The sequence below is a fragment of the Gavia stellata genome, chromosome 8, assembly GCF_030936135.1.
Source record: "Gavia stellata isolate bGavSte3 chromosome 8, bGavSte3.hap2, whole genome shotgun sequence".
Lineage (NCBI taxonomy): Eukaryota > Metazoa > Chordata > Aves > Gaviiformes > Gaviidae > Gavia > Gavia stellata.
In genome coordinates, this window is record NC_082601.1 from 9935161 (window position 1) to 9962246 (window position 27086).

The 27086-nt window shown below is 38.2% G+C and overlaps 1 protein-coding gene across 3 annotated transcripts in view; it reads left to right on the plus strand.

Annotated features, from left to right (window-relative positions):
- Nucleotides 1-26872, plus strand: part of DPP10 (dipeptidyl peptidase like 10) — a 235618-nt gene extending 208746 nt beyond the window's left edge. For all 3 annotated transcript variants that reach the window (XM_059820054.1, XM_059820055.1, XM_059820056.1), the window contains 11 exons: nt 647-768; nt 4633-4680; nt 6776-6874; nt 6983-7052; nt 16399-16593; nt 18180-18234; nt 22524-22623; nt 23295-23353; nt 23442-23514; nt 25150-25223; nt 26735-26872. In XM_059820054.1, coding sequence (XP_059676037.1) covers nt 647-768; nt 4633-4680; nt 6776-6874; nt 6983-7052; nt 16399-16593; nt 18180-18234; nt 22524-22623; nt 23295-23353; nt 23442-23514; nt 25150-25223; nt 26735-26872 — 1033 coding nt within the window. The remainder of the gene's footprint in view (nt 1-646; nt 769-4632; nt 4681-6775; nt 6875-6982; nt 7053-16398; nt 16594-18179; nt 18235-22523; nt 22624-23294; nt 23354-23441; nt 23515-25149; nt 25224-26734) is intronic.
- Nucleotides 26873-27086: the final 214 nt, after the last annotated feature.

The window sequence follows — 27086 nt, forward strand, 5'->3', positions numbered from 1 at the left end:
TGCTGGTTTGGGGCTTGAGTAATCATTTATATTATGTAAAAATTAAATTAGTACACTTGAGCTGTAACAAGGAAAGAATCACGGTTTTTCACAACTAAAAATGCTGATGATATTTTACATTTTTTCAAAAAACGAAAAGATTTTAACACAAAATTTTTTTACCACTTATATCTTCACTAGTCCTTTATAAGCATCTAAAAAGCTAAACCTAAATGCAAGCATGTAATATGACTCTATTTTTAAAAGTAGTGAAAATCTTCTAAATAAAAATAGCATTTTTGGGGTCTAATCATTAATTTAAAGTGTGTGGGCAAAGCACCTCCTTCTTACACAAACCTCAGTGCTTAAATCTGAAATTAATGAGGCTTTTCATGGTGTCCTACTAACATTGTTACCCCGCAGCACTGCTAGTTATTGGAACTCCAGTCCTGCTTTGGGCAGGTTTTGGATCCTGTCCACATTGCCCAGTTTAGAGAACAGTAGTCCACTGAGTCACCTGAAAACAGTTTGCATCAGGCACAAAATAAGACAGTAATATTTTGGCAAGTTTAGGGACTGAAACATATTTTATCACTCTGATGAGCTAATTCTTGGTTTAGTGTATTTTATTCCAATGGAAAATGTTTCTGACCAATTTTTTCCCCAGTGTATCAACAGTGGGATCATTGAATCGTCAGTGTCTCTCATGCAACTTCTTGAAAGACCAGTGCACATACTTCAGTGCAAAGTTTAGCCCCATGAATAGGCATTTTTTACTGCACTGTAAAGGTAAGTCAAATGCACAGCGTGTAATAGTACTGTGTTTGCTTCTGAATTAATGTATTCCCTTGAGAAGTGCATTAGGCTGGAGTCTAACATTTAGCTCAGTAGTGGATTACTCAAAGTTCTGCACAGAGCTTATTGCAAGACTGTAAGTAAAGATGTTCTGTGTAAAAGCTAAATAACAAGTGATATCAGAAAGCTGCTCCAATCCTAACCCTTCAGTCCTAGTAAAGGACATTGACTTTTAAATTTACCCTGAATAAAAATCCTTCACCAAAAAATGTGGAATTTATAGTGATGGTACTGTGGTTCGTAACAGCTTCATTATAATATGTATTGGGATTGATCTTGTGCAACTATACCTGGTTAAAAAATGAGGACCTGCTTTCTGTAACATTGTGTCTCTATGTTGTGTATACATGTATGCACATACTATATCTATACACGCTCACCCACATGTGTGTATGTATGTGTATGAGTATCTACCAAAAACCAGGTATGGTTTAATCCATATAGACAGATCCTCTTTATCAATAGAATTGCAATAAATAACTTTTAGCTTTTTATTGTTAGCTGCATTCCAGTGGCACTAAATGGCACCAATTAGGTTCAGAGCTGGTATGTATAAACAGAAAACTAGAACCATCCCACACTGAGCAATTTATAACCTACACCCAGGAAATGAACACTGATAAATAAGATTATAAAAACAGGTTCAGAAAAGCATGACACAATCAATAATAAAATGTATATCTAGACTTGTTGACCTTGAAACTTGCAGTATTTTACAGACAACGTTCTCCCAGTATTTTCACTCAACGAGCATCAGATTGAAAAACATAGAAGACAATTCATCTGAAATACATGTGAATAGCCCATTCTATTTGCATGCATTTTTTCTATTTCTTTTGCAACTGTACTTTTTTTTTTTTCCCACAAAAATAAAATATCTGCCTGCTTGAGAATTGAATCTTTTCACACAAACAAACTGTGAATATATATTGGCTAAAATAAGGCTGTGGTTGGGTGTTTTTTTTGTGGAAGTGCACCCATAATACATGGCTGATGAGAAAAAAAAATACATCAACTGTATGGTTTATACATGGTTAAAGTTGCGGCAGAAGTTATGGAGCTAATCCTGAGGCCCTTATCTAAGTTAAAGACTGCACTAGTAATGAGCTCCTCATGGTTTAAGCAGGGTTTTCCCTTGTGCTTGACATGGTCCCTATGGGGAAAGTGTCAGATTCCTGCAAGAGGGAGGGTTAGTAAATTGGGAAGAGTTTTTGGCCTGAATCAGCAATGTGCTAGGGCCCAAAACCGTAGCTTCTTGTTATTATTTTAGCAAAGTATATTCAGCCTGTAATTTTTAATGTGTTCCTTTGATAGAAAAATGTGGATGCCAGTAGGAGGTTGCACATGAAGTTGCTCACAAGCTCTGAATTGTGAGTGACTTTGGAGATGGCAGTTCTCTCTTTGAGCTGGTAAGACTGTAGATCATCCTCCCAGGGTTACACCTACACTCCACTGAGTTGCAACCATAGGCTGCCCTAAGCTGCAGGTGTTGGGCAGAGATGATAAAACACTGTCATTAAGTTTTCCTACCTCTAACATTAATGTACAGTTGTCAACTTGGGGTTGTTCAGAGATGCTCTCTTGTGTTTCATTAGAGCTTGACAATTACGGCAGCGGTGTGGCCCCCATGTACTGCCACAGCTCTGCAAAATGCCTGTGGTGGGGCAGATATTTGACAGTATCAAAGTTGATGGCAACATCACCATAGAGCAGGTATTAAAACTCTTCTGCGGGGAGTTGCTTGTAAAAGTACAAGGTAAACTGCTTCAAGGAGACAGATGACACGACACCTACGTGCATACATACTCATTTTCCAACAACAAAAAGCCTGACTGAATTGTTACAAAAGCAATTTGCCCAGAAAAATCCTTGGGGGATTCTGGACTGGTTTGATCTGTACAAGTTTCAATTCTTCCACCTCCTGTTTACCCATGAGTTTTTCCTTCTTAGTTACCCTCAGCCAGGAGATCTGTGTCAGTATACAAGCTGTATCCATCTCCAGAGACTCTCCTGAGTGAGAAGTTATTTCTAGCCTGGTAGATGGAGGACCGGCTCTACAGCCTCTCAGTTTTGGCAAGCGCGTCCTTTACACTTATTTTCCACACTGCCTGTGGATTTTTCCTTTAGCACTTCATAAACACTAACAGATGTTAATCTCTCCACTCAAATAAGATACTTCACAAAGGGAGTAATTGTTTTTCCCATTTTATACAGCAAGAAATAAGTTGTGGATTTAGTGTTAGTTATAGGAGGTCAATGGGAAATCCAAGTGCTGTGCTTAGTTCTGATGAGCTGTAACACAATGCCTGTAACACAAGTCTGTCTTTCTGTCTTCTGATCAGCTTTTTAATCTACTGTAATCTCCCTTTTTCAAAGTCTGTCATCATACTTCCATCTTTTAGTTTGACAAATAGAGCTGGCCTGGAAAATGCCAATGCTCTCATCTCCAAAAACTGTCTTTCTTAAATCAGAATTCAAAGCAAAATGACATATTCAGAAGAAGTAAAAAGAGCTGGAAAACCAAAACAAAACAAGAGACAGCTGAAGAAATTATCTTTTGAAGAGCTAAGGCAGAAAGCTTTGATTTGTCAGCAATCTACCTGTAAGATTTTTGTCAATAGCCTCCCTTGAGGCAGAGAACAAAATTGATAAAAATCTTCAGTGGAGGCTGTCAGAGGCTGTGAATGGCATCATGCTATTTATTTCAGGTATTTAGGTTTCCCTAGGCTCATGTCATAATTAATTGAGAGAGACAACCTCCTCAGGATGACTCAAAACACATAAATTAAGCTCTGTCTCTGAACTGCTCTCAAAGGGAATCTTTTTTTCTCCAAAGAAGAGGAGTCTGAACTCCTAATTTCAGAGGGTCCATGCCTTCATCTGCCATGAGGTCCTCAGGGACTTCAGCTTTTCTGCATCATCCTTCCTAGCCCAATAGCAACTGCCTGCACGTAATTCAAACTGTTGTCTTGCTGAGATAAAACTAAATTTCCCCTGTACAAATTCCGTGTTAGGGGTGGGGACACAACATCTTTTGCAAGTTTACACTAGTGGGAGTCCTCAGAGCAGGGACAGCGATCTCAGCTGCACTTCTGAGTATGCTGAATGTTTGGTTACTCCAGTTTCACATGCCATCTTCTGCATTTGCACAGTACTTACTAACGTGGAGAATTACTCGCAGTGCTTTTAGTTTCTTAGTGGTACAGTAAAAATATAGTATCTGACATTACCGTGAAATAAGATTAGATTACATTACACCTAGATTTAAGCGTGATGCTTTTGGTCTTCCAGAGCTGAGGTACCAAAGGAGCTTCTTAAACAGATAATTAAGTGAAAGATGTGATAATTTTTCAACACCTCTGTAGCTTTTCCATAGAAAACATAAGTAAATATTCTCCTTAATTCGCTTCCCAGTTAACCTAAAGTTACTGTTTCTGAATGTCAAAGTGCTATATTTTAGACAGTACTGTTAAGTGCGTCCATAATTTTTTATTCTTCACTTCTAGCTAAAACATGAGATTAAAAAAGCAGCTCCTTCTAGGTGCAGGGGTCTAGACTTCTTGCTGAACAGGCAGAAGGCAGTCTCTGTTTTGCACTCTGTTGGTACCGTAATCTAACCTGTGTCCTTCCCAAGAGACACCAGTGGAGTTACTGCTGTGTTTGAAGGGAAGCATGTGTATGGGGCTTCCAGGATCTGGCCTTACGCGGTCACTGGCGTTCTCATTCTTTGTTATTGACTGAAATACTGAGTACTAACTACCCTACACTTCCTCTTTTTTTCTTCTCTCCTCAAAACAGGGCCAGGCGTTCCAGTTGTTAGCGTGCACAGTACCAGTAATGCTGCAAGTGAGTATTCCTTATGGAATAGGTATATTTTACTATTGTCCTTGATTGTTCTGGGGAGCGTGGGGGAGGGGAAAGGCAGTTACAAGTAAGTGAAAACTAATAGATGGGTCATTCATATAAAGATCTATTAATTACTTTTTAGCAACATCCACATCTGCAAATGATGAGGGAAGAAGTTAATCAAATGACTAAAACTTTCCCAGGCTTTTCAGATATGTTTTATGCTAAGTGCGTATCTCCTATTTACACTTGAGTTACTTAGATGGCAGGTTGGTCTTCATCCATTTCACTTTCTATGTAAATTATGCTGCCATTACGATACACCTTCTGTATTTTTAGAGATGTTTTTGAAGTTAAATCCAATTATCTTGAAGTAAGGTACAGTCTTTGGACAATTGATCATAAAATCTGACATACATACAATGAACTTAGCCCTTCTCTTACTACATTTCTCAAATCAGAGCAACTCCACTGACATTTTCAATGATGGCAAATCGAAGAATAAAGGCTTTTTAGAAGAGTATTCAATACCTCTAATTTTCAAGTTTTACTCATTGCTTTCTGTATATTGACACCAAATCTGTTGCTGTTTCCTGGCTGCTTGAGGTGCCTCGTAATGGAAGACTGTCCTTGAATAGTAGAATTTTCCTCACTTAGGTATTTCTCTGGTGCAGTAGAGGTAACAACTCTGCTACCTCCAACTCCATTGTGGTTCCACGTAACATGAAGGTGTGGATTAGAGGAATGGGGACATCTTTCCATTCAAAACCACTAAACCAACCCTTGCCTATTCTAATTCCATTCAATAGATTATCCTCAGAATTTTTCCCAGAATCCAAAAGTCCAGCACTGTACTTGTCTGCAACCCTTTTGTCATGGGCCAGCCACTATTCAGCCGTAACAGTGGACCTAACATTGCATGTTGAAGTAGCTTACTGATCAATAGTATCATGTTATCAAGTGTTAATTAATGTCTGCACTCTGGCTTCCCTCTTTTTTTTTTTTTTTTTAATGTCACTGTTGATAGTATTTGCAAAGCTGAGTGCCATAGCACACCAAGGGGAGGGAGTTTTATCCAACTCAATAAGGGGTAGCTATTACTGCTCAAAGTAAATTCATTAACTATTGTAGAGCTACTCAATTCTGTGAAGGTAGACTTTTGCTCTTTATTACTTGTATCTAAAATACTGTTGATAGTGAATTATTGTAAAAGAGATTTATGTACAGCATCTTAGAGGAAAACAAAGCAAGTCAGGATAGAGGGACGTTGTTTGTTGTAACAAGAAACCAAATAATAAGAGGGATAATTTACCATTAATGTTTCCGTGCAAGATTAGATTATCCTCTTCAATTCATAAAAGAATGATTAAGGATTACTTCAATTATTCCATCCTCAGACTATAATTATACCATTTTGGTTGACTGCCTAGAACAAACATTCTCCTTAGATTATCTGTTTTGGCCCTAAGTGGAGGGTTTATTGTTTAATAAAAAAATCTACATTTTGGAAACAAGATTGGTAATTTGAGTAAAAAAGAAGAGAAAAAAAATAACTAATTTATCATACTTCTGTGCACAAAAGTATTGCTTCAAATCTGTCCGCAGCTTTAAACCAAACTGAAGTCTTGCTCCTGGTTGAAGTGCAGAAGACAGAGAAGGACATGCAGTGATCAAGTAGATCACTGGCTGGCTAAATTTGACTTGGAATTTGTAGCTTGAAATGGATGCCTGCCTGAGGTTTAGGATATTGGCCAGCAGACTAGCCTTTCCCTGTAACAGCTGCTGTTAGTATTTGTCAGGGATACTAGTATTCATGTTGTTCGTCAGCAATTTTATTGTTAGTGCTTAATGAAAACAAAGCTTGCTGAAGCCAGAAAATGGAATAGATGTATATGTTTTGAATTAAGCTGATTGCTCCATTCTGAATTGCAAAGCAGTTGCATTATGAAAAAAAGTATTTACAGAAGGAATTCATTTACAAGGTTTATCATTGCACATTTGTCTCTTTTTCTTTAATTTTTTTGAATCTTGATTTCTCTCTAATGTGATGATTCTCCATACCTTTCAACTTTCTTTTTCTTCCTGTTTTCTACAGAGTTTTATATTTTGGAAAATAATGCTGTGTTGAAAGAAGCTGTTTTTAAGAAAAAGAATTCCAGGTCTGAAATTAAAATGCTTCACATTGAGGATTACGGTAAATTTGGCAAAATGTTGTTTTAACAAACCAAAAGCTTTCTTGCAATATTACTGTTTTTCATCTGTGTAACTACCAGTCTTTAATGTTTTGCTCTTTTCTTAAAAGAACTCCCTTTACAGTTGTCACTGCCAAAAGATTTCACGGATCGAAACCAGTATGCCCTTCTATTAATAATGTAAGTATCTGTGTAGAACCACTCAAAGTAATAAGAAAGTACTTATAGAAAACATTTAACTCTGTAATTAGAAAATGTTTTTTTACCTGGTGTAGGAAAATTACCTCATGGATTTGAGTTGATAAACCAAAAGGCTTGTTCTCGGGAAGATTTTGTTATAGGTGCTATCTGGTAGAGATGCCTGGGATTTTTTGAGCTTGTCAAACCCAGCTCTGCTTCATTGTACTTTTATGTACGTGAGGCACTGGCCCTTCTGATGGTGTAGCTGTGAGTAATTCTGCAGTCTTCCCTGGACCCATACTGATCCCCTACCCACAGAGGATCTCATTCAGAGCATGTGCTCCTTTTTTTTCCCTTTTTATCCCTAATAGAAATGGGTATATCTTCTAACAGGGGCTCAGTTAAAATGCATAAAGCAAAACTGCTTTTAGGAACACTGGAAAGAAGAAAAGATGATTTTTGAGCATCAGTGGCTGAAGGCATTGTAGGCATGATCCAAAGTCTGCTGAAGTTTATAGAAAACCTCTGTGGAAGGAAGGAGGTACTCCCTGACAACCTGTGCTGTTCTTTTAAAATGAAATAGTGTGTGTATTTCTTTCAGAGACAATCAGCCTTTAAGTTACATGTCTACAGAATGTATAGCAGCGAAGAGAGCAGTCACGAGCATAGCTGCAGCCTACCTAGGAAAACTGGTGACCGTCAGCTCAGGGCATCTTTCGTTGCTCTCCACCTGAGTTCAGCATGAGTCTGCCATTGGTGTAGAGGGCTGTCCTGTACCTACAGGTCTTCTTCCAGTCCTGTTTGGAAGGAATTGATGTGAATTTCACTAACACAGGTGTAGGAGTGCGCTGCTAATATGCAGTGCACTGAAAATACCACCTTAGCTGAGCTGTATGACCTGGAGCAGACCTCCCCTTAGTGACAGCAGAGATCCTTATTGTTGTATGTGAGGTCAAATTTAGAAGCTTGAGCTGCCGAGTGATCCCAAATTCCTCTACTCAGGTCAGATTTTAGATAATAGGACAGACAGGTATAAACCTGCTTATTTCTAAGTCCGGTTTGTGTTTAAAACTCAGGTTTTTCAGTTGTATTTATCTGCAGTTGTGGAGGCTTTCTGCTTTAAGTGGGTCTTGGACAAGTTTTTCTTTTCTTGTGGAGAAGCAGGACACATGGGTTATTTTATTTTTGCAGGATTTGCTAGCATGATCTTGAAGCATGATTATATTTTAAGCAGCTCTTTTAAGTGTGCCAAAGGCAAACCGACTCTGTGAATTGACACCAGCAGCATTACAGGGAGGTGCAAACGCTCGCGCTTATTCTGTTTTCTGAGAGTAAGGAAACACTAAGGTGTTAGCAGTGTAACACTTTCCTTTTTAAGTATCCTAGTAAATACATAATCTGCTATATACAGTTATGGTAGAATATGAGGTTATATACTCATGTAGAACGTAGAGAGGACAGGAGGGAAGGTTCAGAAACCCGGATAAGGCCAAGGCCAAAAATGACAGGAAAAGGAAAAAAAAGCTAGGGAAATACTATTATGAAATGTTTTTAAACATCAAGAGTTGAAATAACTGAGAACAGTATTGAGGCAAGGCCTGAATTTAAACTTACCAAAGTTGTCAGTACCCAGTGAGTGAATAATGTGGCCAAGTCGTAATGTATGAATATGTTTTATAATTGGTTTGTATTTTATGATGTGCATGTGGGATAAAAAGGAAATTCATCCACTTATGAATACAGATTGTGGTATCTACATTTATAATATAGAGACTTTGCTTCTTTTTAGTCAGATCCTTACTTTTGCAATACTGAATTCTCAACGTTAGCTTTAACAGGAGTTATTTGTAGAAAACCCTATAGAGTAATGAAAGTATGAAACTGAAAATTTGAAATCTATCCTGGCTCATGTAATGTTGCATGTGCTGTGTGCCCCTCTTTCCTCGAAGAGAAAGAACTTACATTTCTTCAGCAGCTTTTTACAAACTTTATACTAAGGTTGCCAGCAATCCTTTTTTGAGTTAAAAATGTCCCCAAATGAGATATAAAACTGAAAACTGTCACTGAAGTTAAGGGAGGTTCCCTTGTGGGCTGATTATTTGAGCCTTATAAATTCCGTCTAGCTCTTGAGAAGGAACGATTGGAAATCTGTGTGCATGCAGAGGGTAATTTGTTGACCCACGCAACTCCAAATTGACATTATTGTTAAATTGACATTATTTAATTATCAGAAGTACTACTTTCAAAAAAAGAAAGTATTCAGGTCCAAGAAGAACATGTAGCTTTTACAGGAAACACTGATTACTTGTATATATGGTATCATTTCCCAGATATTTGACTTTCCTGAGTCCCAGAGTGGTACTGTTGGGACTGATTGAGAAACACCCTGTTCCTACTGCTAGAAGTGCTAGACAGGAATTGTATTAGTGACTGATAGCAAGTGCTGCCTTTTGTACTGTTCAGCTGCACCTACTTCCTTGCTTACATTCTCAGCCATGATACAATTATCATTATTGAAAGATTGAAAAAGAATGCTTACCAATGTCCTTGGTAAGAATGTTGGTTTAATTGTATATCCATTTTTTGGAAAGGAGACTCTATATAACATCTTGATCCAGGCAACGTACACTTAGATGTATATAAAGAGAAGATACGTATCTGGAAATGTGGAGTATTAGCAGATATGAAGGGGTTTTTGCTTTCCATCTCAGTAGTACTGCAGTTTGACAAGGACTTAAGAAAAGGGGAGGGAGGAAGGGAAGGAAGGAAGGGAGGAAGGGAGGAAGGTCAGGAAAAGAGGATGTGAGTTTAAACCTGCAATTCACCTAATATGTCTCTGCAGTGCAAATTAAATGCCTGGTGCATATGAGCTTCTAAGCGCATATAGTCTTTGTCCCCTAAGCTGGAGGGTAAATGTGGCATATAAGACCTAAGAGGCCCTGCCTGGCTGTTTGGCTGCAGTGATTGCTTCAGAGTCACTCCAAGGCTCTGGTGAAGGTTCATCTTCCTTGTGTCTTACATTTTGCCAGGATCTGCTTTGCTTGTGTGGTGTCGTCTCTGTCTGCAGAATTTTTGTGCTGGTGGCTGGTTTCACTGGCTCAGAATAAAGTGGGTTTTTGATGTCTGAGATTCATAATTTTACTGTAAATTTTCATCAGCAGCGACTGCCTCTGTGTGGTGTTAATATGCTCTCTGGATCAATAGGATTACAATTATGATAACAGAATTTGGAAATAGATAAAGGGGAGAAAGTTAGGTATTACTTGGTAATTTTTTTTCAAATCACTGCAAGCTAGTAGTCGTTTCAAAGGTGCATGACTATAATAAGGCTCCTGTATTCACGTAAGGATGCCTGCCCATAAATTTGAACTTCCAGCACATGGCACCCAGGTGTCTGAGTGTTCAGGCTGAATCCTGGAAGGGAGCCTGGACCAGTGGATTCGGGTCCTTCATCATAAGGATTTTGTGAAGATTCATCCATTAGCAGTTGCAAAGCATGCTGCAGCATTCAACTAGAAGATTATTGTATTGCTATGTTAAAATTTATGTCCATCTGTATGGCTGGATTATCTAACAGATAGGTCTCGTATAGAAACCAGTTATGTCGGCTAGCACTATTTTTCTTTCCAGAGTTGTGATACATAGGCCATAAAATGCTAAATAGATTGTAACACTCTCCTTTCTTCCATTTGTTCTCCTAAGCCACTAATACATTTCACACTCAGTTTCCTTCTGATATAATACATACAGTGTAGCTATAGATTAGAGAGGTGTACAGTAATTACCTGAAAGAGTGATTATCATCTCTTTTCTATATAATTAAAATCAAACTTTAAATTTCAGATCCTTGATTTTCTCATTATGGTTCACCTTGCTCATTAAAAAAGTTGGAAGATACACTCATTGGTAACACACAGGAAATGATTAAGTAAAGACTCTGGCATTTAATCTCGATAATAAAATGAGAGGTGATAATCATTCTTTATTTTTTCTTGAACATAATTAACCTCATTCCTTCAAAATCTGTAGATAATGTATCTTAAATGTCAGCATTTATTATTTAACGCCATTTAAAATTGTCCGATATGTAAGTGGATATTGTAAAACTGAATCAGTGGAGAGATTATTCTGATCTTTGAGGGGAAAAAAACCCCAGTTATTTTCCAAAGTTAACAGTGAATTGTCTCCAAGAGGTTTCTGTTTGTTTACTTGTTTTCTTATATTTTGGTAATAAACAGGAAGCACTTTGCCTGTTCTTGAAATGATGAAAGTTTCAGGCCTTTCACTGGCAATCAAACCTGTTTACGCCTCCAGTTAATACACTCTCAGGACTGATAGCAAGATAAGACAGTAGGGTTGGAAGTGAAGATTTTTTACAGCTTCAGAAATAACTCATTAAAAGAATGGAAGAAATATAGAGAGGCATAATGCAAGTATTGGGAAATATTTGCTATCTGAGGTACAGTAACACTTTGCGTATTAATAGCTGTCTTGCGTACCTTTCATTTATTGTAAAGGATGTTACTCATTTTAACTGGCAGCTGTTGCAAGTGAAGGAACAACGCTTGGCTACATGGTGACGTGTAAAAATATGTGGTGGATTCCACTACTTTGATTGCAATATGCTTGCAAGGGGGACATCTCTGAAGGCCTTTTTGTTTGGCCAGTTCTTCCTCTGTAAAAGAGCTGCAAAGTTTACTTCTTGGGGGATCCCTAAGTCGTGTGAATGATTCACTAATTGCTTTGCAAGCCATCCATTTCATGCCGGTATTCATCCTGCCTCTGCTGAGTGTGGCAGTATTTTACTGCTCTGTTGTGTTTCTGTTACATCAAAGTATTTGATGGAGAGTCTTTTCTTTTTAACTCTTTTAGATTTTCTTCCCCATTCTTTGAACATTGTAATATTTCTCAAGTCCCAGAGGGATAATTCATTTAGCTTAGGCTGAAAGAGGGATAGACAGCAAGCTCACTCCAGCTGTTTCATTTGCAGTAACGGTCCTGGTGCTATGGGCAGTAATGTCTCTGCTCACTCCCTTTCTCTTCAGTCTTGTTCCCAAAAAAGGCTTGGGGAATCATTGAGCTAAGATCCATCCTCTTTCAGCCTCCCCTACTCCCACTTCCCCCACAGCAGTACATATCTTACTGTGTGAATAAAATGCTCATTTAATCTTCCTTAGAAAATGACAAGAGCAGGTTGAAAACTTCACCTCCTTTTGTGATGACACAGGACAGTGTTACATCTCTTGTTCTCAAAATTGCATTTTCAAAGCCTCAAGGGTTTCAGAAAGATATTTTAAGAACAACAATTTTATTTTTTGTACTTTGCTGTCTACTTCAGTCCTGTCTATCACATGATTCTACCCTAGTAATGGATCACTTCTGGTGATGTGTGTTAATTTGTTTGGCCGTATCTGCAGAGAGGAGTTGTAAACACACTATCTGTTTTTAGTTGCATTCTGCTATATCTAAACAGGGTATATGAACAGAGAGAAAATATTTGGGATTTTCTGTCCTCAGTGTTTGAGGCTATTCAGGTTCCCTGATTTTTGATGGGCAATGATGGGTGTGCTTGAAAGCTGATGCTTGTGAAAGAGATGCTTATGAGATCTGAAAATGAAGTGGATTTTTCTATTACACCTGTTTTGTAAAATGGTCTTCTTTCCCCACTCAGTTTCGCCATAAGCAAAAGATGTGTTTTATGAGTGATATTTCTTTTCATAGACTACAACTCAGAGGATAAAATCTTTCTCAGCATGTTTGCTATCAAGATACCTTTTCCATATGCTGCATCAAATCCACTGTTTTGCAGAAATAGAAAGAGATGTACTGGAAATTAAGCAGCGATGATGGCAGTTATTTGCCACGTATCTTTTAAAATCACTTGCTCCGCTGCTTGGTCAGCTCTATAACTTCTGAAATTTCTACTAAAATCTTGCCACTTAGTTTTTAAATGGTGCAAAACCTGGAACAAATTTTGCTGCAGTCATGATAGCAGAGTGGCAGAGGAGTATTGGTCAGAGTCCAGCAGCAACAGCTTCTCCGGTAACACTATATTATTCCTTGTAGGTTGTAACTCAAGTCAGGAACAGAGACTTTAGTTTAAACTTTTGGTTATAGAATCTGAAAGAACAAATTCTTCTCTTTTCAGCAATATATGAACTTACAATGAGCTGACCCTTTTTCCAGCAGTCTGAGGCATATGGGACTGCCTTGCAAGAAGCATGCAAATTACCCACTAAGGTCAATGATACTGGTATATTATTGATGGCTTATGTCTATTTAAATGGTACCTCAATGGTGAACTTCAGCAGTATGCCCAAGTTGTCAGCAGTCATGCTGCAACGGTGGACTCATAATCCGAGTGTAGTCGCTGTCGAAGACACCCACTAGGCAGCTCTGAACCTTGAAAGTTAGGAATAGAAATAAAAAAAGGGAAAGTGCAAGTGCTGTCACTTATAACCAAAATAAATTAATCAGGAAGAATTAAGCATAGTCTTCATTTGAATCATTCTGCTCTTGTTGTTTGACTACGGAGATGATGCTCCTTAAGGAACCTTTGAGGGATGTTGAAGAGCCTGTAGCTTCGCATCGCCCTTTCGGTGCTGGCATCGATTTTGCTGTAGTGCTTTGGCTAGTACATGGTTCCTTTATGGCCATCCATAGTCAGGTGGGAAGAAGACTTCTGCATTTGTATTACACCCAAGGTTAAATGGCATGGACTTTCTTCCAGGCTTACTAGTGGGGTCAAGAAATAATTTTATTAAGAGTACCACTGAACAGTAGTTAATTATAATTAGGCTGTAAGTAGTGATGAGCATAAAACAAAAACTGACCTTTAAGATAGCTGTAATTCCAGGACAAACTTCACAAATCAGACTGGGCATCTATTATTGCACTGTAGTAACAAACTTGCTTTGTTACAGAGCCCTCAGGGTGATGTTCAAAATTGCATAAAGGATTAATACCTTGCAGAAGCCCCATTTAAAAGGTTAAAAGTGGGGCCTAAATGGTGCATAGAATATATGCTGTCTCTCTGGAGGACATAAGCACACCTTAGATAATCAGTATCATTTTATAGTAGCAGCTGAAGAGTAAAGAGACCTTTTGATGCTAATGGGAATTTTGACATGTACCTCAATGGAAATGGCTTTAAATGCCTGTCACAGGCTACTTATATGGACATTCTTGAAATAAATTAGCCACTGGAAAATTGCTTCCAAAAGCAATACATCAAGCAACCCATCATGCAGGAGCAGAAGATGTATAGTGTTTAAAGTCTGAGCCTAGAAGTAGCCCAGCTATGACCTCCAGAGAAGGAGCCTGGGAAAACATCAGGCAGTTCTTGCCCACTGAGAATCTTGCTGAGGTTCTGTCTGTTGTTCCTTTCTTAATAGAAGAAATTGTCTGAGGATATCATCTTTCATTTAAAACCTTTTTTGATTTTAAGCACTTTCTGGTATAGAGAAAGGCTTACAAATGTAACGGTTCTTCCCCTGTTCCCAGGTGTCTAGATATGTAACATATATATATATACTCACATGCATATATAACCTAGATATATAATATGTATAAAACAAATGCGAACATTGTATTTGTTTTGTTCTTATATTAGGTGGGCGGGAAGCAAGCTGACTCATGACATTTTCACTTGTGTGGAGTGCATTAAACTGTTGGAAAGATACCTAGCCAAACAAGGACATTTCTGACATATTCTCTTATTGTGGAAAGTTGGAAGAACTTAAAAAAAAATAATGAAGTGGTCTGAGGCTGCTACTGCTGGAAGTAGTGCTAAAAGCTCTGTGAAAACATCTATGCCAATGTAAAGTCCTTCTGAAAACCTTGCTCTGTACAATAAGCATAAGTTGAAAGAATTGTTCTTCTCCTGCTCTTATTGTAAATAATCATGATAATATACTCCTGAAACATGTGTTTTCTGCAGAGTTCACTTGACAATCAGTCTTTCCAAATTCATTGCTCTGCATTGTTAGCAGTTAGTGTAATCACAACTGAATTGGTTAAGCAAACAAAAAATGCCCTTCCTTTCTTTTTATAAAGCCAAGTATAAACTTGATGCACAAGATAATGGTGAATCAAGCATAACGTATTGTGACTGAGTCTATAACCAAGTAATCCTGATTTTGGTGCATGATATAGCAACTACGTAGGTAGGTCTGACTGAATTTGAGAACATATGTATTTGTCATATGCTTGCTAATTAATAGAGCAATTACCTTGAAGATGGTCTATGTTACCCACAGCCAAAACCAGATATTGAATCAACACATTATTGTACATGGAAGACAGTAGTTATTGTAGGAGATTTTTATCTCTCTTTCCTCCCCCCAGGTTTATATAACTCTCTTTAGGAAAATAATAATTTCTGTCTTCATCTTTCACCTTAGACAGGATATTCCCACAGACACTGTCCAATCTAATTTCCATACAGCCAGCACAGACACTTTTACATTTTAATTTGCATTCAACTGGCAGATACAGCCTGCATAGAAGTATTTTGCATTTTGTACAACTTCATGGTAGCCTGCTCTCTTATTCTGTTTTTATCTTGGGGGAAAAATAATGACAAGCTTCCCTTTTAAAACTAACATTTTATTTTCTTTGGAAGGAAAATAGTGTATTTGGCTTCAATGGAAAATGCTTATTGTTACTGTAGAAACTTCATTCTCCCATTCTATTCCACCTTTTCTGCTGTAAACCACCTTTTTTTAGTAATAAAATAAACTTATCACTCCTGCCTGCATCCATTCTTTGCTATGAATTTGGGTGGAGAAAATACAATTTTCTCCAATGTGTACTTCAGTCTCCTTTGTACCCTATTTCAAAAAATCCATTCAAGGCTACAATAATGCAATTATTTTTGTTTTCCTAGATGACATCCTTCTTAACAGTGTTATATATCCTACAAAATCATAATCAGGGTAGTGAATGAATTTTCCTTTTTGTCTGTTTAGTGTGACTTAAATTCTACATGAGCCTTCTCAGAAATGTGCTAGCCTTTAGTGATGATGTTATTTTTTTGTTCACTTCATTAATCTGTAAGCAGCACTACATGCTTTAGTTTTCTGTTTCTTTCTGTAAAGAATATTCAAGTATTGGCAACACTGCAACATAGTGGTTATAAAGTTAGAGAAATTATTTTGCTTACTACTACTGCAGGGATACCAGCACTAGCTAATGTGACGGTATCGATGGAAGTGACAATAATTCAACAGGATTGCATAACCGACTGAACTCTGCCATCTAGGTTAAATAAAGTATCGGAGAACGGCAAAGTGCATCACATTGTCAATATAGTCTTCGTTTGTGTCTGGTGTGTTGGTATTTGCAGTGATGAAGCTCCAGGCAGCCAGTTGGTTACAGATAAGTTTCACATTGACTGGGACTCAGTGCTTGTCAACTCTGATAATGTCATCGTAGCTCGATTTGATGGCAGAGGGAGTGGATTTCGAGGCCTTAAGATTCTACAGGAGGTCCACCGACGCTTAGGATCAGTGGAAGTGAAGGACCAAATAGCAGCCGTAGAGTACGTATGTGCAAACTTTTCTTCTCTTTTACCCTGCTTCCACCTTGATGAACGAGTATTTTTAACTGAAACTGCCCAGAATGTTTTCTTTGCATAGTGAATACCATTAATGTTTATTTTTAATGCAGTTAACTTTTGAAACAATAATCTTTTCATTACAAACAGCAAATTAAAGGTCAAAGAGGTGTTTGCTTTTGTGTTGGTGCTTCTTTTTGATAAAGTTGTCCTTCTGTGTGCAATCTAAATCTGCCATCTGAGCTAATTCATATTTGTCTATGTTCCTTAGGAAAACTTCTTGCAGCGCATGTGTTAATGCATTTGTGTTACAATATTTTAGGCCTATACAATAGGATGCTGCTCTCATTTCCACCACAGAGTTCTGGAGTAATCGGACAAAACAAATGGAGTTATAATGGTGTAAATGAGAGGAAAATTTGGGCAAATGCCTGTTATTTCTCATTTGCATTATCATTCTTAGCCTGATAGGAATCCACCAGCTGCAGAAAGAGTCGTTTCCTTCTGTGGAGTAGTCCCACATGGCTTTGACAACACTCTTTACTAAGGGTGCACATGTCAAAATGGCTAATATCAAGGTCTGGATGGACTTTTTCTAGGGATTCTCAAGGAAAAACAGATTTTAAGCCAGATTTTATTTTTTTTTCTTTTGAAAGGAGTTGATACTTCAACCATTGCATGAGTAGGCATCTGTCTCTGGCATAACATACCTGGGCAATAGGGCTCCTAGTGTTTATGTTGGGGAGGAATGGGCTGTGTTGAGCAGAACAATTCATCTCGCATGCATCCAGGTGACCCTTGCGAAAGGGCCCTCAGAAGCAGACCATATGCTGTGCTGTGAGATCTGAGCTGTCTGCTGAAATACTAAGATGTTTTAGGCTAAATTACATCTGGTCTCTTTCTGGATGCAGTCTGTGGGAAAAAGGGAGGGTGCCCTTGGCTGAGAGGAGGTACGGCAACTGGTTTCATCTCCTCACAGGCAGTTGGATTTTGGCCTCAGGATATTCTGACTTTTCTGTATAAAATTCACCATTGCTGATTAATGGCCTTGATGAGAGAATTAATAATTTGTATAATTATCTAGACTCAAGAAGTTGCATTCATCTCACTTTCCTTTAGCTGTCAAAACTAGGCACCTGGTCAAAGCCAGTCATTTAAGCTCTGGTCAGTGGAAAATCCTGGCATTTCTGGAGGGTGATTCTCCCCAGACTGAGAGCGGTTTCCACTATGGGTGGAAAGAATGGCTGTTTGAGGGTGTCTCTTCTCCCCTCTAACTGAAAAGCAGATGTAAATGGGCAATTTAGACAAGATGCTCAAATTCAGATACCTAAAGTTAGGTGAGGTGAGTCCAACACCAACTGTTTGCTATATAGAGAAGGAATTAGAATGTAAATCACATTTCCCAGTGCAATAATAATTTTATTGCTCTAATTTGTTCTTCTACCTGATCCACATGTATGACAATTCCTTACTGTACAGATTATTTTCTTTACATACTAGATTCAACAAGTAAAGTTTACCATTTTACTTTACCAAAGTAAAAAAAAAAAACACTTTTTTTTTTTTTGCAGATCACTATTGAAACAGCCCTTCATTGATCCTAAGAGACTGAGTATATTTGGAAAGGTAATGTGCAAAACAGCAGGATGTAGCATTATCATTCTTTAAGAAAATACTATCAGTTCATAAACAAATATATTTATCTATTTTCCTAAGACAATTTCAGTTATTAGAAGAGGGAAAAAACCTGCCATAATTTCTGTATGTTCTGTATTTTTTTTTTTTTCCTCAGAATGGGTGTTTGAGATCAATCAGATCAGTTTTCTGGTACTGCAGTATTTGTGTTTCAGAATCTGCAGGAGAAAGTATTTATCTGCTTTCATTAGAAATTTTAATACAGGCATAGATTTTGTGAAAGTTTGTTTCTTACACTTTTCCATTTGGGCTGCAGTTAAATTGACAACGTCCTTCTAATACAACTTTTATATCTGAATGTTTTACTGACCCTTGAAGTCAGCAGAGTTACAGCCCTGTGGTACTGTCAACAGCTTCCTTTTTGTGCCACCTGCTAGAAATCTTGCCGTTGCTATTTTGTCAGCTGGCTTCACTGTGTGGCATGTCGTTGCCTCTAGCATGACATAGAACAAGGCAAAGGCTTAACCTTTAGGAACAAACTAAATAGCATTTTACTGATGTCTATTAAAAAACAGCAATTAGAAACACCACCTAATTGCTGCTGCTTCTATGAACTAGCATGTGCAACCTTTTTTTTTTTTAAAAAGCGTTTTCTTAAAAATGAAGATGTTTTGTGCCTTTGACGTCAAAGCAACAACAAACCATGATCGAGTACATAGACAAACCCCACAATCATCAGTTATAAGAGCAGCATGCGTTCCACTATGAAACCCCTTAGTTCCCATCCATGCTCTGCTACTGACTTGCTGCATGGCCTCGGGCAAGGCTTTTAACCTGCATGTGTCTGTCTGAATGCAAGATGAGAATATTGATATTTACCTCCTGCATGGTAGCATTTTGAGGATTAGTTAATGTTTGTCAAGTGTAGTGAAAATTAAATACTAGTATTACCGTTCCGCATGAAAGTGACCTTCCTCAAAGATTTGAGCTTCTGCTGCACTCCTTGAGCTAAAGAAACTGTCATTGCAAAAATTATCAGTAGCATCGAAAACAGTATTTGATTCATAGGGCAGCAGCCAGAGATTTTTCAGCCATGGATGTATAAGTAGGGCTGATTCCATCCACCAGATGATCAAGGCACACATTTCTATTCAGGTTTTAGTGCCTGTTACGAACATATATGAAAGTACCCATGCATATAAGTATCTATACTTCTCCGTAGCCTCTTCCCACAAATGATTAAAAATGTTATTTCTGAAATGAAATCACTAAGCATCCTGAATTGCTCACTTCTTTCTAACTTCAGAAATTCTTTTCAGTGCTACTTGAAAATTTCCACTTGTTTTCTGGAGGGGATTCAGCAGTATCTTGTTTCCTAACAGTGACGTGATGAGACAGTTACTGTAAAGCATACATGTAAACATGGTTTTACATAACAACCAAAGGCTACTACCCCCCAAATTTTTTTTCTTTCACAAAATATTATTGATGATGGTGTTCCTGCATTTATTTTCTGAAAGAAAGATTGACGAATGAAAAGTGGAAATGTGAGAAAGCAAAGAGCAAAAACTGGGAAATTCAATAAGCTTCAACGCTGCTTTGAATTCAGGGAAATTTACCCTTTCCAGGTTAACCTCTCAGAGTTGTTTTCTACTGCCAAACAAAAATTCATAAAATTCACAAGTCGGTTTTAGAATTAGGGAAAAAAAACCCTATTTAACAGCTTCCTAGGGTTAATTGTATTTTCCTCCACTCTGCTTATTTTAGAGTCAATTAAAGATCTTCTTTAAAACTCATTTCCTTTTTACTATGTACAATAATGTGATAAGAAGAATCTTTTTTTTTTTTTCTTTCTATGCATTAAACTGGGCTTACTGATGGAAATAGAATATGCACTTTCCTTGAAAATAAGAAGACTTTGGAATTGCTTAATGCTGATCTCATAAAGCTGGACTCATGCACACTGTCAGGGAGCTCTTTAAGAGGTTTTAGAACTACACAGAAATAAAATTCCTGTCGCAATCAGTAATGTAAACTAGGCACAAGCGTAACAAGACTGTCCAGAAGGGCACAGTGTGGAAAATACCTACTTCTGACTGCCAGGCAATCTGCCAATGCCATCTTGCTTATCTGTGAGGGGCACAAGCCCAAGTGATGCATGATCCAAGGGTCCTTCTGAACTGTTAGACAGCAAATTGTGTTTCCATGTAGTTTGTGTTTTTTCATGGAAATAGAAAGAGAGCTTGAAAATAAGTTGCAACTTCACAGCCAACCAGCTTTTTGAAAATATGGCAATTAGGTTGTAACCACAGAAATCCAACCCATGAAGGAGGCACCATATATCCTTGCATCAGGACATAAGGAACTATTTTCTGCATTGTCATTGTGAAGTGCTTCTAAAAATGCAATCTCACTGTGTAATATTTTTGTCCTGGAAAGCCTGGCTGGAAGCAAGGGCACAAGCACAAACGAAAGAAATTCCCAGGAGAACTAAACCAAGCTCTTAATGAATACAAGGCATAAATAATAAATAAACTGGCAATAGCTATCCTAGAATTAAAATTGTGCTGTGGAGCTACTGGGAAAGACACAAACAGAATATTAAACACAAGCAAAAGCAGAGACCCAGAGGCAGAGGAAAGTTGCTATTCTCTTAAACTCTTTGAATTATACAAGTTCCCGGTGCCCACTCCGAAATTCTTTCTTAGGTGAAATCTGCTCCTGCGCATGGACAATTCTGGGCAGCTCTTGGCCTCCTGGGCCGGAATTTCAATGAGAAAGGGGTAACTCAGTTCCTCATGCTCTCTTGAAAATCCATCTGTTATTCTGTTTTTCCTTTAGTGTGTCCGTTAGCATTTACTATAGGTTGATTGCAAAGAACTCTCCTCTTTTCTTATTTTTCTTAACTAAGGTTAAAGGATTTTCAAATATTCCCATTCTTCCACAGAAATCATCTATTCATTAATTAATTAGACATGAAGAATAGGAGCAGGCAAGATTCAAAGGAGTCCATGAGAAAACTGTATCACCATTTGACACACAATATTCTTTTTTTGGGTTGGCTCGTGTTTTACATTTTTCTTTTCCCTGTCATGGGATAATTTCTTCTTCCTGAAGTGTGTTGTGCCAAACACAAAACAACAACAAAAAACCCCCTGTAAAAATCAATTTCCCAGTGCTGATGAAGGGAGGACAAAGATGGCAAACAGAGAAATTTGAAGAGCCCATAATAGATGAGAAAAATCATTGATCCCAGACTCCACAATTCAGAATTTCATTTTCTGTGGGTCTAGAATGATTACAGGTGTGCAGATATGGATTGCCAGTGTCATTCCAAAGAAATCTGTGGTCTCAAGTTAAAGCTTTCATGTTTTCATGCAAAGCAAAGCTTTCATGACTCTCTCTTGTGTCACAACTCTTCCCAGCGAGGTGTATTATAGACTTTGCAAAGGAGATGGTGAAGAGATGTGCCATAAGGACAGATAAATGTGGTGAGGCAAGGAGAGAGCTCCCCCCCTTCTGCCCCATCTCTCCCAGCTTCTTCATACCATCTGTGCTCCCTGCTTTGTGACAAAGTGGCCTGATGGGTGCTTTTGTGGCCAGAAAGTGCATCCGGAGATTAGCATATAATATTGAGCTATGTGGCTACATATAGCTCTTATTTCTGCAAAACGGTGCAGGAGCTGTACCTCTCTGTGCGATATTTGACTATGGTGTAGCAGAAACCTCTTTAATAGCAATAGGATTCAATCTGTGAAGGTTTAAGTGTCAAGGGGAGGACATACTGCAATCAGTTCACAGGTTTCCCCCACACCCATACTGTATGTTGTGTCAGCAAAATGCTCAGTGTGCCCTGGTAATTAGTGAATATTTACATTAAATATATTAAAAACTGAGTACAAATCTTCCTGTCTAGGCTATGTTCCCAAAAGTGTTACCTTTGTTTTTTGTTTTGGGGGGGGGTTGGGTTTTTTTTTTCCCGTAATTTTCAAGTCCTTTACTAACTGTAGGCTGGTCTGCCATGATGGAACTATGGAGCTTAAACTGAAATATATAAACTGAAATATATTATTAATTGAATAGTTTAAAGATCACGACCAGGTCAAACTAGATCTTTATTTGCTCTTAACTGTAGGTTTACGTTTCCTTCAAAAGCAATTCTTGAAGATATAAAAACATACTGTAAAATGATACCATTGGATTAGCACAATGGCCTTTAACTTTATTGTTGCTAAAAAGAAATGAACTAACAAAAATCTCAATATAATTTCTGTTGTTAGGGATACGGTGGCTACATTACATCAATGATCCTGAAATCCAGTGAACGGCTCTTCAAATGTGGAGCTGTGGTGGCACCAATTACAGATATGAGGTTGTATGGTGAGTATTCACTGCCTTTCACCTGTGTGTGTGATACTCTATTCAAAGTATCTTTTATTCATGGAGCTACTATTCATTTTAACTAAGGGCAGATAATATACCGATATCAACCAGGTTTTACCTCACTGTCTCGTTCTCCCCTTAAAATTAAAGGGCAGCTAACACTGGGACAGTTTACCAAAACATGCAACAGATACATTATTATTAACACCACTGATTTTTGTAAAGGAGTTGTGTTTCCTATTTCCCACTGAAATTCAGTCAAGTGCCCCATTTCCTAAGAATCCTTTAAGCATATCAGCCTGAATCAAGACTTTTTAATAGGAGTGAATTTTTTAAAGGTAGTGGTGAATTCCTTACGATATCAATCATGTCATCATTCAATCACAGGATATTTGGTTCTGTATGTGAAGTACTGGACACAGGCTATGGAATGTGTACTGTGGTACACAGAAGATCAGACCGAGTTACTTTAATGGTCTTTTAGCCTTTTTTTCTTTTTTCTTTTTTTTTTTTTTAAATGATACATTTAATTGGTACATTCTGGTTTTAAATTAACATCTGTTTGTTGACTTAACGGCTTAAATAGCTTCTCCTGACCCTAGAACTGATGAGTTTTAAAATAGAAGTAATTTTGATGAATTCACAAGTTTCTGTTTTTACTTTCACAGCATCAGCTTTTTCAGAAAGATACCTTGGTATTCCATCAAAAGAGGAAAATACCTATCAGGTAAGTTAGCATAAACAAGTAACTTAAAATGATGGTTTTACTCTTAAAATGCAATTCAGTTACACTTTTGTGTGTGTTTGTTTACTAGGCATCCAGCGTATTACACAATCTTCACGGTTTAAAAGAAGCAAATTTGCTAATAGTTCATGGGACAGCTGATAGTAAGTATTTACAGATGCAATTACATTTGGAGTCAGAGGTTTTAATAGGCAGGCATTCAAAGGCAGATTAGGCACATACCTAGCAAGTACATTTTTAGTTTCGTTATCCATCCAATAGGATTTTTTATTTTATTCTAATTGTCACTTCTAAATCTAAACTGGTGATGCTTTTCTTTGCTGAATATTTGTACCTTTTAGGTGCTGTATGTTCTAATCTGTTTAAATCTTGTGGACCACCGTCTTGCTAGTGAAAGGTATTATATGAATTATTAATAGAACAACATACATTTTTAATGGTATTTTAAATTCATAGAGATTCTGCAACTGAAGAAAGAATTATCAGCACCAAATGAAAAGTTAAACTTCACAGCTAATTAATTACAAGGTAGCGCCAAATCATCTGAAGCTGAATCTATAGAGAACCTTTTAATAGAACCAATACTTTTAGCAGTAGTTTAAGACAAAGAATGAGTAAAACAGTGTAAGTTCTAGCACTGGAATCATAAGATATGTCAATCAAGAGATAATTTGTAATTACAGATTTAAATTTAACTGCAGTATGTTTTTCTGAACTTTCTTAACCGATGTAGCTCTAAAGAATGAGTTTTGATGCAGGCACAAATTACAGTGCTGCAACAAGCTCCTCTGTACAGATTCACATGTGTGCTTCTTTCCCTGGCATTTTCCTGGTGAAAGTGGGATAATACAAGGTTTCTTACTCCTCAGTCTGGAGGGATAAGTACCTCACATTGACAAGGGCAGAGGTGAGAGTGCCCACACGCACAGTTGGCACAGTGAGGATGGCACCCACCAGCCTGTCACCCTGGTGTAACTTGTCAAACCTGTGTTATGGATCCCAAGTGCAATCAGAGGAGTGCAAACACCGTCCGGAGTTTCTTCCCAGAGCAGGGGGGAGAGCAACAGAGGAGATACACTGGGTGACTGAGCAGGCATGAGGGTCTCAGGCTTTGCTGATTGTAAAAGGCAGGGGCAATTTCTACCCCTCTGAACTCGGCGCTCGAGGGAATTGGGACTCTGATAGATGTCTGGGCAATACAGCGTGCTCAAAAGTAGGACTTTGATTGCCTGCTGCCCTTGCTTAATATCACATCTAGTGACACCGCCCAGCCCGCTTGCAGCCTAAGCTCTGCAAGGTTAGGACATGGTAATAAAGTTGCCTGTTTTTACCACACAAAGATTAAGTTCCTGATATGTTGCAGAAAGTCCATTACCTAAAGAAGTGTAGGCTGTAATAACCCTGTGCAAGCAGTAGAAAATCCAATGTGCTTTCTTTTAACACAATTATAAACTGTCATGATGTTCGGACAGAATGGTTTCATACACCTCTAAACTATCGCAGTGTGTGTAAATCAAGGGTGGAGAGAGGAGTCCTCACAGAGTGCCTGGAAAGCATGGCTTCCCTTGGGGCTCCCAGCTCCTTCTCCAAAACCTCCGTTGTTACACCCTCCGTCGCTCTTACTGGTGGGGCTGTGCGCTTCTGACCAGAAAGATAGTAACCTTCAGATCTGGTAATTACAGAGACTGGAAATGTTTTCAGTCAAAGCTGTTTAACAGATAAGCATTTTAAATTAGCTTAGCTTTTTCTAATAATATCCAAATGTTGTTGTCTTGCAGCTAAAGTCCACTTCCAGCATTCAGCAGAACTAATTAAACATCTAATAAAAGCTGGAGTTAATTACACTATGCAGGTATGTACAGCTGTGACATTTCCTATAAACATAGTTCAACATTTAATCTCGTTGCTATTTCTTCCCTGAGAAAGACCCTTTCTACCACAATGCACCGGTATTACCTCAATTTGTGGTTAGAACTCCATTTAATCCCATTTTCCTTACTGTTAATATGAACGTCAAGAAACGTATCTTGTTGTTCTTCTGGGCTCTTTCTCTTTTCATCTTTTTTCCACCTGTTTATCCTACAACACTATACAAAGTGCTTTACAGTCCATATGCACTCTCTGTAATATGGAGATATCACTACTTTAGTCTCTTTTTACCTAAAAAAGTACTGGGTCACATGAAACTAATTTGCCCTTATTTTCAACATTTAAATTTATCAAAAGGCAGCTAAAAGGTGAGAGCGCTGTTCCCTCTCTCCATAGCCGTATGGAGGGTGAGGGTGCTGCGGGGGACAGGCTGGGGAAAGCAGGACAGGGCATGCTGCTGGCCTACAGACTTGCAGGAGACCCACTGCGGAGTACGTGGATGTTTCTGGCTGAGGGTTCTAGTTGCACTAAACCTTCGTGAACATCTTCGACAATGTGGTTTTGGGTCACTCCTTCAACTATCTCTGATGTTGCACATTGCAAACCTCAACTCTACTGAACCTTAGGTAAACCTGTAGTTTCCACGGAAGCGTGTGAGCTCATGTCAGGGAGGAGGTGGTAACAAAGGGGTTAGCATCACTTACGAATGCAAAAGGACTTTATGTGTGAAATCTGAGTGGGGAAGGATCTGTTCCAGCTGTCTCTGTGGTTTCAGCTGAGATGATGTGAAGGCCTGTGGAGAGACGAAGAAGCAGGAATGAGAGAGGTCTCTCAGAAGAGCCCCATTGAACAGTTCTCATGCAACCTTGTGATAACCTGAGTTGGAGGAAACAGCTGAAGCTTTTTGCCTCAGGCCACTGCAGGTCTTTTGTCCTAAACCCTGTGGCCTGGACTTCTTTATTCAGCCTGCGAATTTTTGTTCAGCCTCACTTGGGAGAAATTTCCAGTGGAATTTGAGTTAAGAGATAAAAATGCCCACATCCACCCTAGGAAAGAGAGATGACGGGCTTTAGATAAGATAGGAAGATAGTTAAAAATACGAATAAAAAAGCTTTTCACTGAACACTTAGAAGCTGGGATATTGAGAGGTCCCTAAAAGCATGAGGTAATTAATCCTCATTGACATTAATGGGATTTGGATGCCTAGACACTATTGAAAATGCCAGCTAAGTAAACTGTTGTAAGCACAATGACTGAGAATATAAATTTTTTCACTTCTGCAGATCCCACTGCAGTGGTGTTTTATGTAAGTTCAAATTCCAAGAGAATGAGTTGTACTTTGAGTTTTATTAGCTTTCCTTGATGCCATAAAACTAATGTTATCATCCTGTTGTCATCTAAAACATTTTGAAGATCAGAGAAAGAAAATTAGAGCCCTAAATATTTGAAAAGCCTTTAAAAAACTGTTTACTTTTTTCCTTTCTTCTCTGCTAGATCTACCCGGATGAAGGTCATAACATTGCTTCTGAGAAAAGCAAATATCACCTCTACAGCACAATCCTTGGGTTTTTTAGTGCTTGTTTAAAGGAGGAGGCACCAATTTTACCACAGGAACCTGAAGAGGATGAGTAAGGAAGCCTATTTGTGTAGTACTGAAGGGGACTTACTTTGCGGCTCAATAAAACCTTAAATAAAAGTGACTGTAAGATTGCAGATTCTGCAGAAGCTCAAGGGCAGCTAAAGGATATCACAGTGGAACAGCACATTTACAGACAATGAGCTAATAAACTGGAATTCGACTACAAAGTCCAAACATATTACCAAGGGACAAAACCTTTACCTTTGT